Here is a 15,705-nt window from a genome sequence, read left to right as displayed (position 1 = left end):
AGAGGTTGTACTTCGCATATTGATTGTTATTATTTTTACATTGTTTTCAACAAATACATCAAAATATTATAGGGGGACAAAACGCTGCAAATAAAATTGCAAACCTTTTCTGTCATAATTTTACTAACTTGAAATAAATAGCTATTATAATCTTGTTAACACCGTCTTTTTTGTCTCACACTAAATTCAATTCCAAGGTTCCTATAGATTTACATATAATCAGCTTCAATAAGCTCGTCCTTGATTGATAAGAAATATTAAGTGCCAAAGCCAACCTATTTTGGGTGCATGTATCCCTCTTTATGCTATAGGGTCTTGATTACCACATAATGAGGGTAATTTAAAACCCCCAAAACAGGTGGATTGGGGTCAAGTGAGTTGCAACAATTTTAAAAATCTCAAACCAGACCCCAAACCACCACCAACCTCCCACTCCCAGGTTTAATGGAGGCAGGACGTGGGGCAGGCTGCTAACCCACTCCACGAAGCTGGTTTTCCACTGAAACATTATAGTGAGAATGGGAGCTTCACATTTAATCTGTTTTACAGCCAGGTTCCCAAGTTCAGTTCTCTGAAGCTTAAGAGAGGTGAGCAAAGTTTTATGGCCAAGGAAAGTGCCTTTACAGCACTGCTTGTGGGTCAGGAGGAGCAGGAGTTCTTCCTCCCTATCCACCAAGCTATTTTCTTCCCAACCATTTGAACTCCCGACCCCACGCCACCTCCACCATCGGGACACCCCCCCACTCCGGCCCCTTTCAAAGGTTCCCACCTCTGGGATCTGACCCCACCCCAGCCCTCACTCCATTGGATTAGAAATCAAAACCACCCCCCACCCCCCGCCAAAAGATTCGAACCCTGTACACTCCCATTATTGCAGCAGCAGGTTCCTTACCTTCTCCTGCCATTGCAACCTCCTCCAGAGTGTTCCCCACCCAACAGGGAGCTAAGCCTGTCAATCAGGCTGCCTTCCAGGTGGGGAACCTGTTTTTAAAAAAAGACACATGCTTTGGAGTCAGAACTCCACAGCATGTGGGCAAACCCAGAGTTTTGTGTTTCCCATCCTTAACCCCTCCTCCCCCCACCCACCTATAAAGCCTGTTCCCTGTCGATATTGGGACCAATAACTATCTTACTCAGTCATGTAAGGATCTAGAACAGAGTTCATAAAACTAGAAACATAGGACATAATTTTCAACTTCAATGGGGTCAGATAACAAGTGGCAGCAGACTGGCTTCCTGTATGACCGCCCACAGCACACCCTGCCGGTTACACACCTACCAGTTACACAACCCATTCATTACACACTCTGTCCATTTCATACCCTGCCCATTTAGGCACCTGCCCGTTACACACACCGCCCATTACACATCCAGCCCTCCTCGCATCACACCCATTAAGGCACCCTGCCCATTAGACACTCTGACCATTACACACCCACCCACCCATTACACACCCACCCACCCACCCATTACACAACCACCTGTAATGCACCCTGACTATTACAAACTCTCCTGTCACACACCCTGACTGTTACACACCCACCTGTTACACATCCTGTCAGTTATTCCTTTCCACTGAAGTCAACAATAGGGTGGCAATCCACAACCTGTCAAAGTTGAAAATGTCCCCATAATGTCTACACTAGCTATCAACAAGTTGGACCTGGTCATACTGTCACCTATTGTAGCTGCTTACCTTTCTTGCTTTGTACCTCTCATCGCATAACAAACTCTCAACCTTAGAGCAAACACCATCTTCCAGAATTTCCTGTGTGAAAGCATGAAATAGATATCAATGTATAGCAAGCTTTTCAATTTTTGCCCACATTTTAATAACATGTCCCATTTGGAAAATTGCCCCAGGTTACGTGTCTTGGAGAGAGGGGGCAAGTGACTTTGGTTGTCAGTTGGATCAAGTGGGGCAGGATAACTCAGCTGCTGGACATTGGTATCCTTGTGCTTAATCTTCTCTTTTCATTTGTCCCACAAGAGGATTTTTAAAAATTCATTCATGGGATGTGGGCGTCACTGGCTATGCCAGCATTTATTGCCCATCCCTAAATGCCCTTGAGAAGGTGGTGGTGAGCTGCCTTCTTGAACCGTTGCAGTCCATGTAAGGTAAGTACACCCACAGTGCTGTTAGGAAGGGAGTTCCAGGATTTTGACCCAGCGACAGTGAAGGAACGGCGATATAGTTCCAAGTCAGGATGGTGTGTGACCTGGACGGGAACCTGCAGGTGGTGATGTTCCCATGCATCTGCTGCTCTTGTCCTTCGAGGTGGTAGAGATCGTGGGTTTGGAAGGTGCCGTCTAAGGAGCCTTGGTGTATTGCTGCAGTGCATCTTGTAGATGGTACATACTGCTGCCACTGTGCATCGGTGGTGGAGGGAGTGAATGTTTGTAGATGGTGTGCCAATCAAGCGGGCTGCTTTGTTCTGGATGGTGTCGAGCTTCTTGAATGTTGTTGGAGCTGCACCCATCCAGGAAGTGGAGAGAATTCCATCACACTCCTGACTTGTGCCTTGTAGATGATGGACAGGCTTTGGGGAGTCAGGAGGTGAGTTACTCACCGCAGGATTCCTAGCCTCTGACCTGCTCTTGTAGCCATGGTATTTATATGGCTACTCCAGTTCAGTTTCTGGTCAATGGTAGCCCTGAGGATGTTGATAGTGGGGGATTCAGCGATGGTAATGCCATTGAATGTCAAAGGGAGATGGTTAGATTCTTTCTTGTTGGAGATGGTCATTGCCTGGCACTTGTGTGGCGCAAATGTTACTTGCCACTTATGCTGGTTCCCAAGGTGAGAAAGGAAAAAAAGTGTGTTAACTGGTCAGCCCTGGTGAGGTCAATGAACTGGACTGCAGTCCTGGATGTTAGGTACTTGGCACATAGTGCCAGTGTCACCTCTCTCCAGGCAGCTGAGTTACTTTCTTGTAGAAATGGTGGCACCCACATCCACATCCTCCCTTCAACACCCTCCAGAGGAGCTTGAAGGTCTGCATGAATGAAGTTGTGGATTCTTTCTCTTTAGCTTGGTGCCATGTCCTGATGCGCTCTGACTACAGATGGTTCTTGAGTGTTCATAATTCTGTCCCAGGTATAATAAAAATATTAGTAAGACAAGCAGTGAAGTTATTCGAGAGTGAAGTGAAAGAGCCAATCACTGTTATGTCTTGTCTGTTTGTCCCCCAGTCTTCTGCTAATGAGTGCAGCTGGAACTCTTTCCAGAAGCTGCACAGAAGTTTCCTGGTAGTTCAGCTGTTTGCAGAGGTTTTATACCAATACATACAAGCACAGAAAGAAAGTTAGTGGGTCGGATCCTCCAATTTTGACTTGATTGAATAACTTACTAGTTTCGTGTCTCCAAGCTACACAGCGGTCGTAAAAGACACACAGAGATAAAGAAATTGAGGGCGGCGTGACTTTTACAGAGACAGCCAATGCGAGGCCATCAGATCCAGCAGGGAGCAATTCTTCTTGAAGGAGGCTGAAGATGTCTGTGACCACATACCATGTCAATATATGTCTATGGAAGAACTACATGACATCGCTACCATAGATGGTGATTGTCTTTCTCATCCAATGTAGCATTGAAAACATTCATGGGTCCTCCCATTCCAAGCCTCCAAACTTCTCAAAACACTCCATGCTGTGAAGACCTCTCTGCTAAACATTCGTCAGAGGCAACTGAAAGTACTGAGCCTTTATTGAGATCAGCCAATCTGAACTTTATAACTCGCATGAAGTGCAACTCAATTCTGCTTTCTTTTCACCGCTGAGTTTCCTGAGCCTCAGGAAATCTATTCCGAGGCGTAAATTCAATTGAAAATCCCCTCATTAACATGTGTTAATGATATTACTTTTTGGGCCTCCTTATCTCGAGAGACAATGGATACGCGCCTGGAGGTGGTCAGTGGTTTGTGAAGCAGCGCCTGGAGTGGCTATAAAGGCCAATTCTGGAGTGACAGGCTCTTCCACAGGTGCTATTATAATGATATTAGCAGCTGTGATAATTACCAACTCACCAGTCCTAATGATTGTGTTGACTCTGGCAAGCAGGTTACTCACACACAGCCAAAGACACCTCTGTTAAATCTGGAAGTGGGGACATTGGAGCCGGGTTGAGGTCGCACTTCAATGTTAAAATCCCACCTGGCCCCAAACCACCCGTTCTTGGGGATTAAAATCCCAATGTATTCCAATATATCACCCACAAGAGGTCACCATCAAATGGAATACATTTTTAAAAAATGAAGCAGCAATGTAAATCTTCTTATTCTTTGGCCTCCTTGTCTCGAGAGACAATGGGTAAGCACCTAGAGGTGGTCAGTGGTTTGTGGAGCAGTGCCTGGAGTGGCTATAGAGGCCAATTCTAGAGTGACACACTCTTCCACAGGCACTGCAGATAAAATTAGTTGTCGGGGCTGTTACACAGTTGGCTCTCTCCTTACACTTCTGTCTCTTTTCCTACCAACTGCTAAGTCTCTTTGACTCGCCTCTCTTCGGCCCCGCCTTTATGGCTGTCCGCCAGCTCTGGCGATCGCTGGCAACTGACTCCCACGACTTGTGGTCAATGTCGCATTCGCAGACATCATTAAAGCGTAGACATGGACGGCCGGTGGGTCTGATACCAGTGACGAGCTCGCTGTACAATGCATCCTTGGGGACACTGCCATCTTCCACGCGGCTCACATGGCCAAGCCATCTCAAGCGCCGCTGGCTCAGTAGGGTGTATATGCTGGGGATGTTGGCGCCTCAAGGACTTCTGCATTGGAGATACGATCCTGCCATCTGATGCCAAAGATTCTCCGGAGACAGCGAAGATGGAATGCGTTGAGACGTCGCTCTTGGCTGACATACATTGTCCAGGCCTTGCTGCTGGAGAGCAAGGTACTGAGGACACAGGCTTGAAACATTCGGCCTTTTGCGTTTCGTGTCAGTGCGCCATTTTCCCACACCCTCTTGGCCAGTCTGGACGTAGCAGCAGACATCTTTCCCATGCACTTGTTGATTTCTGCATCGGGAGACAGGTTACTGGTGATACTTGAGCCTAGGTAGGTGAACTCTTGAACCACTTCCAGAATGTCGTCGCCGATATTGATGGATGGAGCATTTCTGACATCCTGTCCCATGATGTTCGTTTACTTGAGGCTGATGGTTAGGCCAAATTCATTGCAGGCAGCCGCAATCCTGTCGATGAGTCTCTGCAGACACTCTTCCATGTGGGATGTTAATGCAGCATCGTCAGCAAAGAGGAGTTCCCTGATGAGGACTTTCTGTACTTTGGGCTTCGCTTTAAGACAGGCAAGGTTGAACAACCTGCCATCTGATCTTGTATGGAGGAAAATTCCTTTTTCTGAAGACTTAAACGCATGTGAGAGCAGCAGTGAGAAGAAGATCCCGAACCGTGTAGGTGCGAGAACACAGCCCTGTTTCACGCCACTCAGGATAGGAAAGGGGTCTGATGAGGCGCCGCTATGCTGAATTGTGCCTTTCATATTGGAATGGAATGAGGTGATGATACTTAGTAGCTTTGGTGGACATCCAATCTTTGCTAGTAGTCTGAAGAGACCACGTCTGCTGACTAGGTGAAAGGCTTTGGTGAGATCAATGAAAGCAATGTGGAGGGGCATTCGTTGTTTGCGGCATTTCTCCTGTAGCTGGTGAAGGGAGAACAGCATGTAAATGGTGGATCTCTCTGCTCGAAAGCCGCACTGTGTCTCAGGGTACACACGCTCAGCCAGCTTCTGGAGTCTGTTTAAAACGACTCAGGCAAAGGCTTTCCCCACTGTGCTGAGCAGGGAGTTTCCACGGTAGTTGTTGCAGTCACTGCAATCACCTTTGTTCTTATAGAGGGTGATGATATTGGCATTGCGCATGTCGTGTGGTACTGCTCCCTCATCCCAGCACAGGCAAAGCAGTTCATGGAGTGCTGAGAGTATAGCAGGCTTGGCACTCTTGATTATTTCAGGGATAATGCCGTCGTCTCCAGGGGCTTTTCCACTGGCTAGAGAACCGATGGCATTACTGAGTTCCGATTTTGTTGGCTGTTCATCCAGCTCATCCATGACTGGCAGAGACTGGGCTGCATTGAGGGCAGTATCAGTGACATCATTTTCCCTGGAGTACAGTTCTAGGTAGTGCTCCACCCAGCGATCCATTTGTTTGCATTGGTAAGTGATCGTGTCCCCTGATTTAGACCTGAGGGGGCGATCTTCTTGATGGTTGGCCCAAAAGCTCTCTTAATGCCATTATACATTCCTCTGATGTTTCCAGTGTCGGAGGCCAGCTGAATACAACTGCATAGGTGTTGCCAGTAGTCATTTGCACAGCGCCTCAAGGAATCACATCAAAGAATTCCAATGCTTAGACTTTTGTGTCAGGAATTTTCTCAAGACTCCTCCGAATGCTATCATATTACGAACACCGAGCTAACAGTGACCATAATATGAGAGAATTCAATATTACGTTTGAGAGGGAGAAGGGTGAATCATGAACCAAAGTTTTAAAGTTAGGTAAAGCTGACTTTGGAGGGATGAGGTAGGAATTGACTACAATAGGGAGGGTTTAAACTAGTTTGGCAGGGGGATGGGAACTGGAGCCACGGATCAGTGGATGGGGTAGCTGTTGAACAGGCAGATACCGAGTGCAGAGAGTCTGTGAGGAAGATTAGACAGTTGACAGGGCAAAGCTGCAGCCAGTATGATGGGTTGAAGTGTGTCTATTTTAACGCAAGAAGTGTCAGGAATAAGGGTGATGAACTTAGAGCATGGATCAGTACTTGGAGCTACGATGTTGTGGCCATTACGGAGACGTGGATATCACAGGGGCAGGAATGGATGTTGGATGTTCCGGGGTTTAGATGTTTCAAAAGGAATAGGGAGGGAGGTAAAAGAGGTGGGGGAGTGGCATTGTTAATCAGGGATAGTATCACAGCTGCAGAAAGGGAGGTCTTCGAGGAGGGTTTGTCCACTGAGTCATTATGGGTGGAAGTCAGAAACAGGAAAGGAGCACAGTCACTTTGTTGGGAGTTTTCTATAGACCCCCAATAGCAACAGAGACATGGAGGAACAGACTGGGAGGCAGATTTTGGAAAGGTGCAGAAGTAACAGGGTTGTTGTCATGGGTGACTTCAACTTCCCTACTATTGATTGGAACCTCCTCAGTGCAAATAGTTTGGATGGAGCAGTTTTTGTCAGGTGTGTCCAGGAAGGTTTCCTGACTCAATATGTAGATAGGCTGACTAGAGGGGAGACTATGTTGGACTTGGTGCTTGGCAACGAACCAGGCCAGGTGGCAGATCTCTCGGTGGGAGAGCATTTCGGTGATAGTGATCACAACTCCCTGACCTTTACTATAATCATGGAGAGGGACAGGAGCAGACGGGATGGGAAAATATTTAATTGGGGGAGGGGAAATTACAATGCTATTAGGCAGGAACTGGGGAGCATAAATTGGGAACAGATGTTCTCAGGGAAATGCACGACAGAAATGTGGAGGTTGTTTAGGGAGCACTTGCTGCGACTGCTGGATAGGTTTGTCCCGATGAGGCAGGGAAGGGATGGTAGTGTGAAGGAACCTTGGATGACAAGAGATGTGGAACAGCTAGTCAAGAGGAAGAAGGAAGCTTACTTAAGGTTGAGGAAGCAAGGATCAGATAGGGCTCTAGAGGGTTACAAGGTAGCCAGGAAGGAACTGAAGAATGGACTTAGGAGAGCTAGAAGGGGACATGAAAAAGTCTTGGCGGGTAGGATTAAGGAAAATCCCAAGGCATTCTACACTTATGTGAGGAACAGGAGGATGGCCAGAGTGAGGGTAGGGACGATCAGGGATAGTGGAGGGAACATGTGCCTGGAGTCGGAGGAGGTAGGGGTGGTCCTAAATGAATACTTTGCTTCAGTATTCACTAGTGAGAGGGACCTGGTCATTTGTGAGGACAGCGTGGAACAGGCTGATATGCTAGAACAGGTTGAGGTTAAGAGGGAGGATGTGCTGGAAATTTTGAATGATATGAGGACAGATAAGTCCCCGGGGCCAGACGGGATATACCCAAGGATATTACAGCAAGCGAGGGAAGAGATTGCTGCGCCTTTGGCGATGATCTTTGCGTCTTCACTGTCCACTGGAGTAGTACCGGATGATTGGAGGGTGGCGAATGTTGCTCCCTTGTTCAAGAAAGGGAATAGGGATAACCCTGGGAATTATAGACCAGTCAGTCTTACGTCGGTAGTGGGCAAATTATTGGAGAGGATTCTGAGAGACAGGATTTATGATTATTTGGAAAAGCATGGTTTGATTAGAGACAGTCAGCATGGCTTTGTGAGGGGCAGGTCATGCCTCACAAGCCTTATTGAATTCTTTGAAGATGTAACAAAACACATTGATGAAGGAAGAGCAGTGGATGTGGTGTATATGGATTTTAGTAAGGCGTTTGATAAGGTTCCCCATGGTAGGCTCATTCAGAAAGTAAGGAGGAATGGGATTCAGGGAAAGTTGGCTGTCTGGATACAAAATTGGCTGGCCCATAGAAGACAGAGGGTGGTAGTAGATGGAAAGTATTCAGCATGGAGCTCGGTGAACAGTGGTGTTCCACAAGGATCTGTTCTGGGACCTCTGCTCTTTGTGATTTTTATAAATGACTTGGATGAGGAAGTGGAAGGCTGGGTTAGCAAGTTTGCCGATGACACGAAGGTTGCTGGAGTTGTGGATAGTGTGGAAGGCTGTTGTAGGTTGCAACGGGACATTGACAGGATGCAGAGCTGGGCTGAGAAGTGGCAGATGGAGTTCAACCTGGAAAAGTGTGAAGTGATTCATTTTGGAAGGTCGAATTTGAATGCGGAATACAGGCTTAAAGACATGATTCTTGGTAGTGTGGAGGAACAGAGGGATCTTGGGGTCCATGTCCATAGATCGCTCAAAGTTGCCACCCAAATTGATAGGGTTGTTAAGAAGGCGTATGGTGTGTTGGCTTTCATAAACAGGGGGATTGAGTTTAAGAGCCGCAAGGTTATGCTGCAGCTTTATAAGGCCCTGGTTCGACCACACTTGGAATATTGTGTTCAGTTCTGGTCGCCTCATTATAGGAAGGATGTGGAAGCTTTAGAGAGGGTGCAGAGGAGATTTACCAGGATGCTGCCTGGACTGGAGGGCATGTCTTACGAAGAAAGATTGAGGGAGCTAGGGCTTTTCTCATTGGAGCGAAGAAGGATGAGAGGTGACTTGATAGAGGGGTACAAGATGATGAGAGGCATAGATAGAGTGGATAGTCAGAGGCTTTTTCCCAGGGTGGAAAGGGCTATCACCAGGGGGCATAATTTTAGGGTGATTGGAGGAAGGTTTTGGGGAGATGTCAGAGGTAGATTCTTTACACACAGAGTGGTGGGTGCATGGAATGCGCTGCCAGCGGTGGTAGTAGAAGCAGATACATTAGGGGCATTTAAGCGACTCTTGGATAGGTACATGGATGATAGTAGAATGAAGGGTAGGTAATTAGTTTGATCTTAGAGTAGGTTAAAGGTTCGGCACAACATCGTGGGCCAAAGGGCCTGTACTGTGCTGTACTGTTCTATGTTCTATGTTCTAGACTGGTCAGAATGATTAATGGATAATACTATCGATAAATATTGGGAAGTGTGCAAAGGAATATTTGATAGTCTGCAAGACCTGTACATATACTTAAATAGCAAGGGCTCTATTTGTGTAATTAAACAACCATGCTCAACAAGGAAAGTGAGAGATAGTATAAAACTAAAAGAAAGATTTTATACAAAGGCAAAGAACAGTAGAGATCCCGCAGAATGGGAGAGGTATAAAGAAGAGCAAAGGGATACAACAAAAGTAGTTCAAACTGCAAAAAGAGAATGAGATAAAAACTTGCAAGGGTTATCAAGGAGAACACCAAAGACTTTTACAAATATTTTAAAAGAAAGAGGGTGGCTAAGAGTAATGTAGGCCCCTTAATGACAGACACAGATAAAATTGCTATTGGAAATCAGGAAATAGCAGACTTACTAAGTAGTTACATTTTATCGGTCTTTACAGTAGAAGATAAAGTACCAGCATACAAGAAAAACTAATATAAATAAAAATGGTAATAGAGAAAATAATGAGGTCAAAGATAGACAAATATCCAGGGCCCAATGGTTTCCACCCCAGGGTACTAAAAGAAGTAGCTGAGGAAATTGCTGATGCATTTGTCATGTTCTTCCAAAACACTCTCAATTCAGGAATTGTCTTCTTGGATTGGAAAACTGTCAATGTCGCTTGATTATTTAAGAAGAGTAGGAAAGATAAATTATAGATAAAGTAAATTATAGATCTATTAGTCTAACAGTTGTGGGGAAAGTTACTGAAATCTATGATTAAGGTCAAACGTGTGGACAAGTATGAACTGAGCAGAGAGAGCCAGCATGGATTTGCAAAGGGTGGGACCATAACCAATGAATTGAGTTGAATTTTATTGAGGAGTTAGCAAATATGTAAGAGAATGTCTATATATGGTTTTTATATGGACCACCAGAATGTACTTGTCAAGGTTCCACATTAGAGACTGTTAACATCAATGGGAGCATTGGAACTAGAGGCAACCTTTGGCTTGGATAGGGAATTGGACAGGAGGTAGAAGACAGCGGGTAAGGAATTTTTTATTTTTTTGGTGAGCCACCTTCATGAACTGCTGTAGTCCACCAGGTGTAGGTTCACCCACAGTGCCGTTAGGAAGGGAGTTCCAGATTTTGACCCAGTCACAGAGAAGGAACAGTGATATAGTTCTGAGTCAGGAAGGTGTGTGGCTTGGAGGGGAACTTTCAGGTGGTGGTGTTGCCATGCACCTGCTGCCCTTGTCCTTCCAGGTGGTAGAGGTTGTGGGTTTGGGGAAGGTGCTGTTGAAGGAGGCTTAATGAGTTGCTACAGTGCATCTTGTAGATAGTACACACTGCTGCCACTGTGCGTCGGTGGTGCAGGGAGTGAATGTTTGTGGATGGGGTGCCAATCAAGCGGGCTGTTTTGTCCTGAATGGTGTCGAGCTTCATAAGTGTTGTTGGCACTGCACACATCCAGGCAAGTGGAGAGTATTCCATCAGACTCTTGACCTGTGCCATGTAGAGAGTGGACAGGCTCAGGAGGTGAGTTATTCACTGCAGAATTCCCAGCCTCTGACCTGGTCTTGTAGCCATATTATTTATATGCTCATCCAGTTAGGTTTCTGGTCAATGGTAACAGTGAGGATGTTGATGGTGGGGGATTCAACAATGGTAATGCTGTTGAATGTAAAGGAGAGATGATTAGATTCTCTCTTGTTGGAAATAATCATTGCCTGACTCTTGTGTGGCGCGAATGTTAGTTTCCACTTATCAGACCAAGCTTGAATGTTGTCCAGGTCTTGCTGCATGTGGGCATGGACTGCTTCAGTATCTAAGGAGTTGCGAATCGTACCGAACATTGCAATCATCAGCGAACATCCCCACTTCTGATATTATGTTGGAAGGAAGTCATTGATGAAGCAGCTGAAGATGGTTGGGACTATGACACTATCCTGAGGAACTCCTACAGTAATGTCCTGGGGCTGAGATGATTGGTATTCAACAACCCCAACAATCTTTCTTTGTGCTAAGTATGATTCCAACCAGTGGCGAGTTTCCCCCCTCATTCCCATTGACTTCAATTTTGCTAGAACACCTTGATGTCACACTCAGTGAAATGCTGCCTTCATTTCAAGGGCAGTCAGTCTCACCTCACTCTTGAATTCTGCTCTTTTGTCCATGCTTGGACCAAGGCTGTAATGAGGTGTGGAGCTGACTGGCCAGGTTAAACCCCAACTGAGCATCGGTGAGCAGGTCGCTTGGTAGCACTGTCAACGACACCTTTTCCATCACTTTGCTGATGATTGAGAGTAGACTGATGGGGCGGTAATTGGCCAGACTGGATTTGTCCTGCTTTTTGTGACAGGACATACCTGGGCAATTTTCCACATTGTTGGGTAGATGCCAGTGTTGTGGCTCTACTGGAACAGCTTGGCTAGGGATGCGGCTAGTTCTGGAGCACAAGTCTTCAGAACTACTGCTGGGATGTTATCTGGGCCTAATGCCTTTGCTGTATCCAGCACCTTGAATCATTTCTTGATATCACGTTGAGTGAATCGAATTGGCTGAAGTCTGGCATCTGTGATGCTGGGGACCTCAGGAGGAGGCAGAGATGGATCAACCACTCGGCACTTCTGGCTGAAGGTGGTTGCAAATGCTTCAGCCTTGTCTTTTGAACTGCTATGCTGGGCTTCCCTATCATTTGAGGATGGGGATGTTTGTGGAGCTCCCTCCTCCGGTTAGTTGTTTAATTGTCCATTATCATTCATGACTGGATGTGGCAGGACTGCGGAACTTTGATCTGATCCATTGGTTGTGGGATCACTTTGCTCTGTCTATCGCATGCTGCCTCTGCTGTTTAGCATGCATGTATTCCTGTGTTGTATATTCACCAAGTTGGCACTTCATTCTTGGGTATGCCTGGTGCTACTTGCTCCTGGCATGCTCTCCCATATTCCTGATCGAACCAGAGTTGATCCCCTGGCTTGATGGTAATGGTAGAGTGAGGGATAAGCCAGGCCATGAGATTGCAGATTCTGGTTGAGCACAATTCTGCTGCAGCTGATGGCCCACAGTGCCTCATAGATGCCCAGTTTTGAGCTGCCAGAACTGTTCTAAATCTATCCCATTTAGACCGGCATGATGACAGTGCCACACAATATGATGGAGGGTATCCTCAGTGTGAAGATGGGACTTCATCTCCACAAGGCTTATGGGGTGGTCACTCTTACCCCAATACTGTCATGGACAGGTGCATCTGCAACAGGTAGATTGGTGAGGGCAATTACGTTTGTCTTTCTTTTTCTCTCTCTCACCACCTGATGTAGGTCCAGTCTGGTAGATATGTCCTTCAGGATTCAGGCAGCTCAGTCAGTAGTGGTTCTACTGAGCCACTCTTGGTGATGGACATTGGAGCTCCCCACCCAGAGTACATTCTGTGCCCTTGTTATTGTCAGTGCTTCTTCCAAGTTGTGTTCAAGCTGTTGCTTGACTTGTCTGTGGGACAGCTCTCCCAATTTTGGCACAAGTTCCCAGAGATTAGTGAGGAAGACTTTGCAGTGTCGACTGGGCAGGGTGTGCCTTTGTTGTTTCTGCTGCCTAGGCTGATGCCAGATGGTCCCTCCAATTTTGTTCTTATTCGACCTTTCAGTAGCGGTTTGATACAACTGAGGAGCTTGTCAGGCTAGGAGGCTAGACCAGGTAAGGACAGCAGATTTCCTTCCCTAATGGACATTGGTGAACCAGATGGGTTTTTGCAACAATTCAATGGTTTAATGGTCACCATTACTGAGACTAGCTTTTTTATTCCAGATTTACTAATTAATTGAACTTAAATTCCACCAGCTGCCATGGTTGAATTTGAACTCATATCCCCAGAGCATTAGCCCAGCCCTCTGGATCACTAGTCCAGTTATGTTAAGGGACAGTGGTGTAGTGCCAATATTACTGGACTAGTAATACAGAGGTTCCAACTAATGCTCAGGGGATATGAGTTCTGATGAAAGGTCACAGACCTGAAATGTTAACTCTGTTTCTGTCTCCACAGATGATGCCAGACCTCCTGATTATTTCCAGCACTTTCTGTTTTTATTACCTCCATCACCATCCCTGGGTATGTCCTGTCCCACCAGCAGGACAGACCGACCAAAGGTGGCGGCATAGTGGTATACAGTCAGGAAGGAGTTTCTGTGGGAGTCCTCAACATTGATTCCGGACCCCATGAAGTCTCATAGCATCAGGTCAAACATGGGCAAGGGAACCTCCTGCTGATTACCACCAACCGCCCTCCCTCAGTTGATGAATCAGTACTCTTCCATGTTGAAGACAACTTAGAAGAAACACTGAGGTTAGCAAGGGCACAGAATGTACTCTGGGTGGGGGATTTCAATGTCCATCACCAAGAGTTGCTTTGTAGCACCACTACTGACCAAATAATCCAAGTCCTGAAGGACATGATTGCCAGCCTGGGCCTGCGGCAAGTAGTGAGAAAACCAACAAGAGGTAAAAATCTGCTTGATCTCGCCTTCACCAATCTGCCTGTCACAGATGTATCTGTCCATGACAGTGTTGGTAGGAGTGATCACCGCACAGAGCTAAGTGATCCCACAATCAACAGATCAGATATAAGCTCTGAAGTCCTGCCACATCCAGTCATGAATGATGGTGAACAATTAAATGACTAACTGGAAGAGGAGGCTCCACAAACATCCCCATCCTCAAATGATAGGAAAGCCCAGCACATCAGTGCAAAAGACAAGGCTGAGGCATTTGCAACCATCTTCAGCCAGAAGTGCCGAGTGGATGATCCATTTCTGCCTCCTCCTGAGGTCCTCAGCATCACAGATGCCAGTCTCTAGCCATTTCAATTCACTCCACATGATATCAAGAAATGATTCAAGGTGCTGGATAGAGCAAAGGCATTGGGCCTAGATAACATCCCAGCAGTAGTACTGAAGACCTGCACTCCAGAACTAGCCACATCCCTAGCCAAGCTGTTCCAGTACAGCTACAACACTGGCATCTACCCAACAATGTGGAAAATTGCCCAGGTATGTTCTGTCAACAAAAAGCAGGACAAATCCAATCCAGACAATTACTGCCCCATCAGTCTACTCTCAATCATCAGCAAAGTGATGGAAGATGTCGTCAACAGTGCTGGTAAGTGGCACTAACATGGCAATAACCTGCTCAACAACGCTCAGATTGGGTTCTGCCAGGGCCACTCGGCTCCAGACAGGAACAGAAAGTTCCAAAAGGACATTGCTAGATTCAGCGAGTGGGCAAAACTGTAGCAGGTAGAGTTCAATGTGGGAAAGTGTGAAGTCATCTACTTTGGACCTAAGAGAAATAAATCAGAGTATTTTCTAAATAGCGAGTAGGGAGGAACTATGGATGAGCAGAGATATTTAGAGGTCCAAGTGCAGAAATGACTGAAAGCTAGTGAATAGGTACAAAAAATTATTTAAACTTCCAGTGGAACATTGTTCTTTATCTCAAGGGCTAGTATACAAAGGGGCGGAAGTTATTTAACAGCTGTACAGAGCTCTGGCTAGACCCAGTTTAGTGTACTGTGCTCAGTTCTGGATACTGCACATTAGGAAAGATATATTGGCCTCGTGTAAATTCACAAGAATGATATCAGGGTTAAAGTTATGAAAACAGATTGCATAGACTAGGTTTATATTCCCTTAAATATAGAAGATTAAAAGGTGAACTAATTGAGGTGTTTAAGATGATCAATGGACTTGACCGGTAGATAGAAAGAAATTATTTCCTCTGATGGGCAAGTCCAGAACAAGGGAGCATAGATTTAAAATTAGAGCTGCACCACTCCAGGGTAATGTCAGAAAGCACTTCTTCACACAACAGGTTGTGGAAATCTTGAACTCTTCCCAAAAATCTGTTGAGTCTAGGTCAACTGAAAATTTCAAAACTAAGATTGCTACATTTTTGTTTGGCAAGGGTACTAAGGGTTACTGAACCTAGAAGGTAGATAGAGTTAAGATACAGGTCAGCCATTATCTTATTAAATGGCAGATCAGGCTGGAGGGGCTGAATGGCCTATTCCTGTCTCTACATTCCTCCATCGTAACTTCAGTGGAAATCCTATTTGCACGATTTTTCC

The 15,705-nt window shown here is 46.0% G+C and overlaps 1 protein-coding gene across 1 annotated transcript in view; it reads right to left on the bottom strand.

Annotated features, from left to right (window-relative positions):
• The window catches only part of dntt (deoxynucleotidyltransferase, terminal), a 308,067-nt gene that overhangs the window by 228,745 nt on the left and 63,617 nt on the right, over nt 1–15,705 (bottom strand). The window contains exon 5 of the mRNA XM_068053279.1: nt 1,697–1,768. Coding sequence (XP_067909380.1) covers nt 1,697–1,768 — 72 coding nt within the window. The remainder of the gene's footprint in view (nt 1–1,696; nt 1,769–15,705) is intronic.

The sequence above is a fragment of the Heterodontus francisci genome, chromosome 20 (assembly GCF_036365525.1).
Source record: "Heterodontus francisci isolate sHetFra1 chromosome 20, sHetFra1.hap1, whole genome shotgun sequence".
Lineage (NCBI taxonomy): Eukaryota > Metazoa > Chordata > Chondrichthyes > Heterodontiformes > Heterodontidae > Heterodontus > Heterodontus francisci.
Note: the sequence above shows the minus strand (reverse complement) of the source record. Positions and strands in the feature narration are given on the sequence as shown.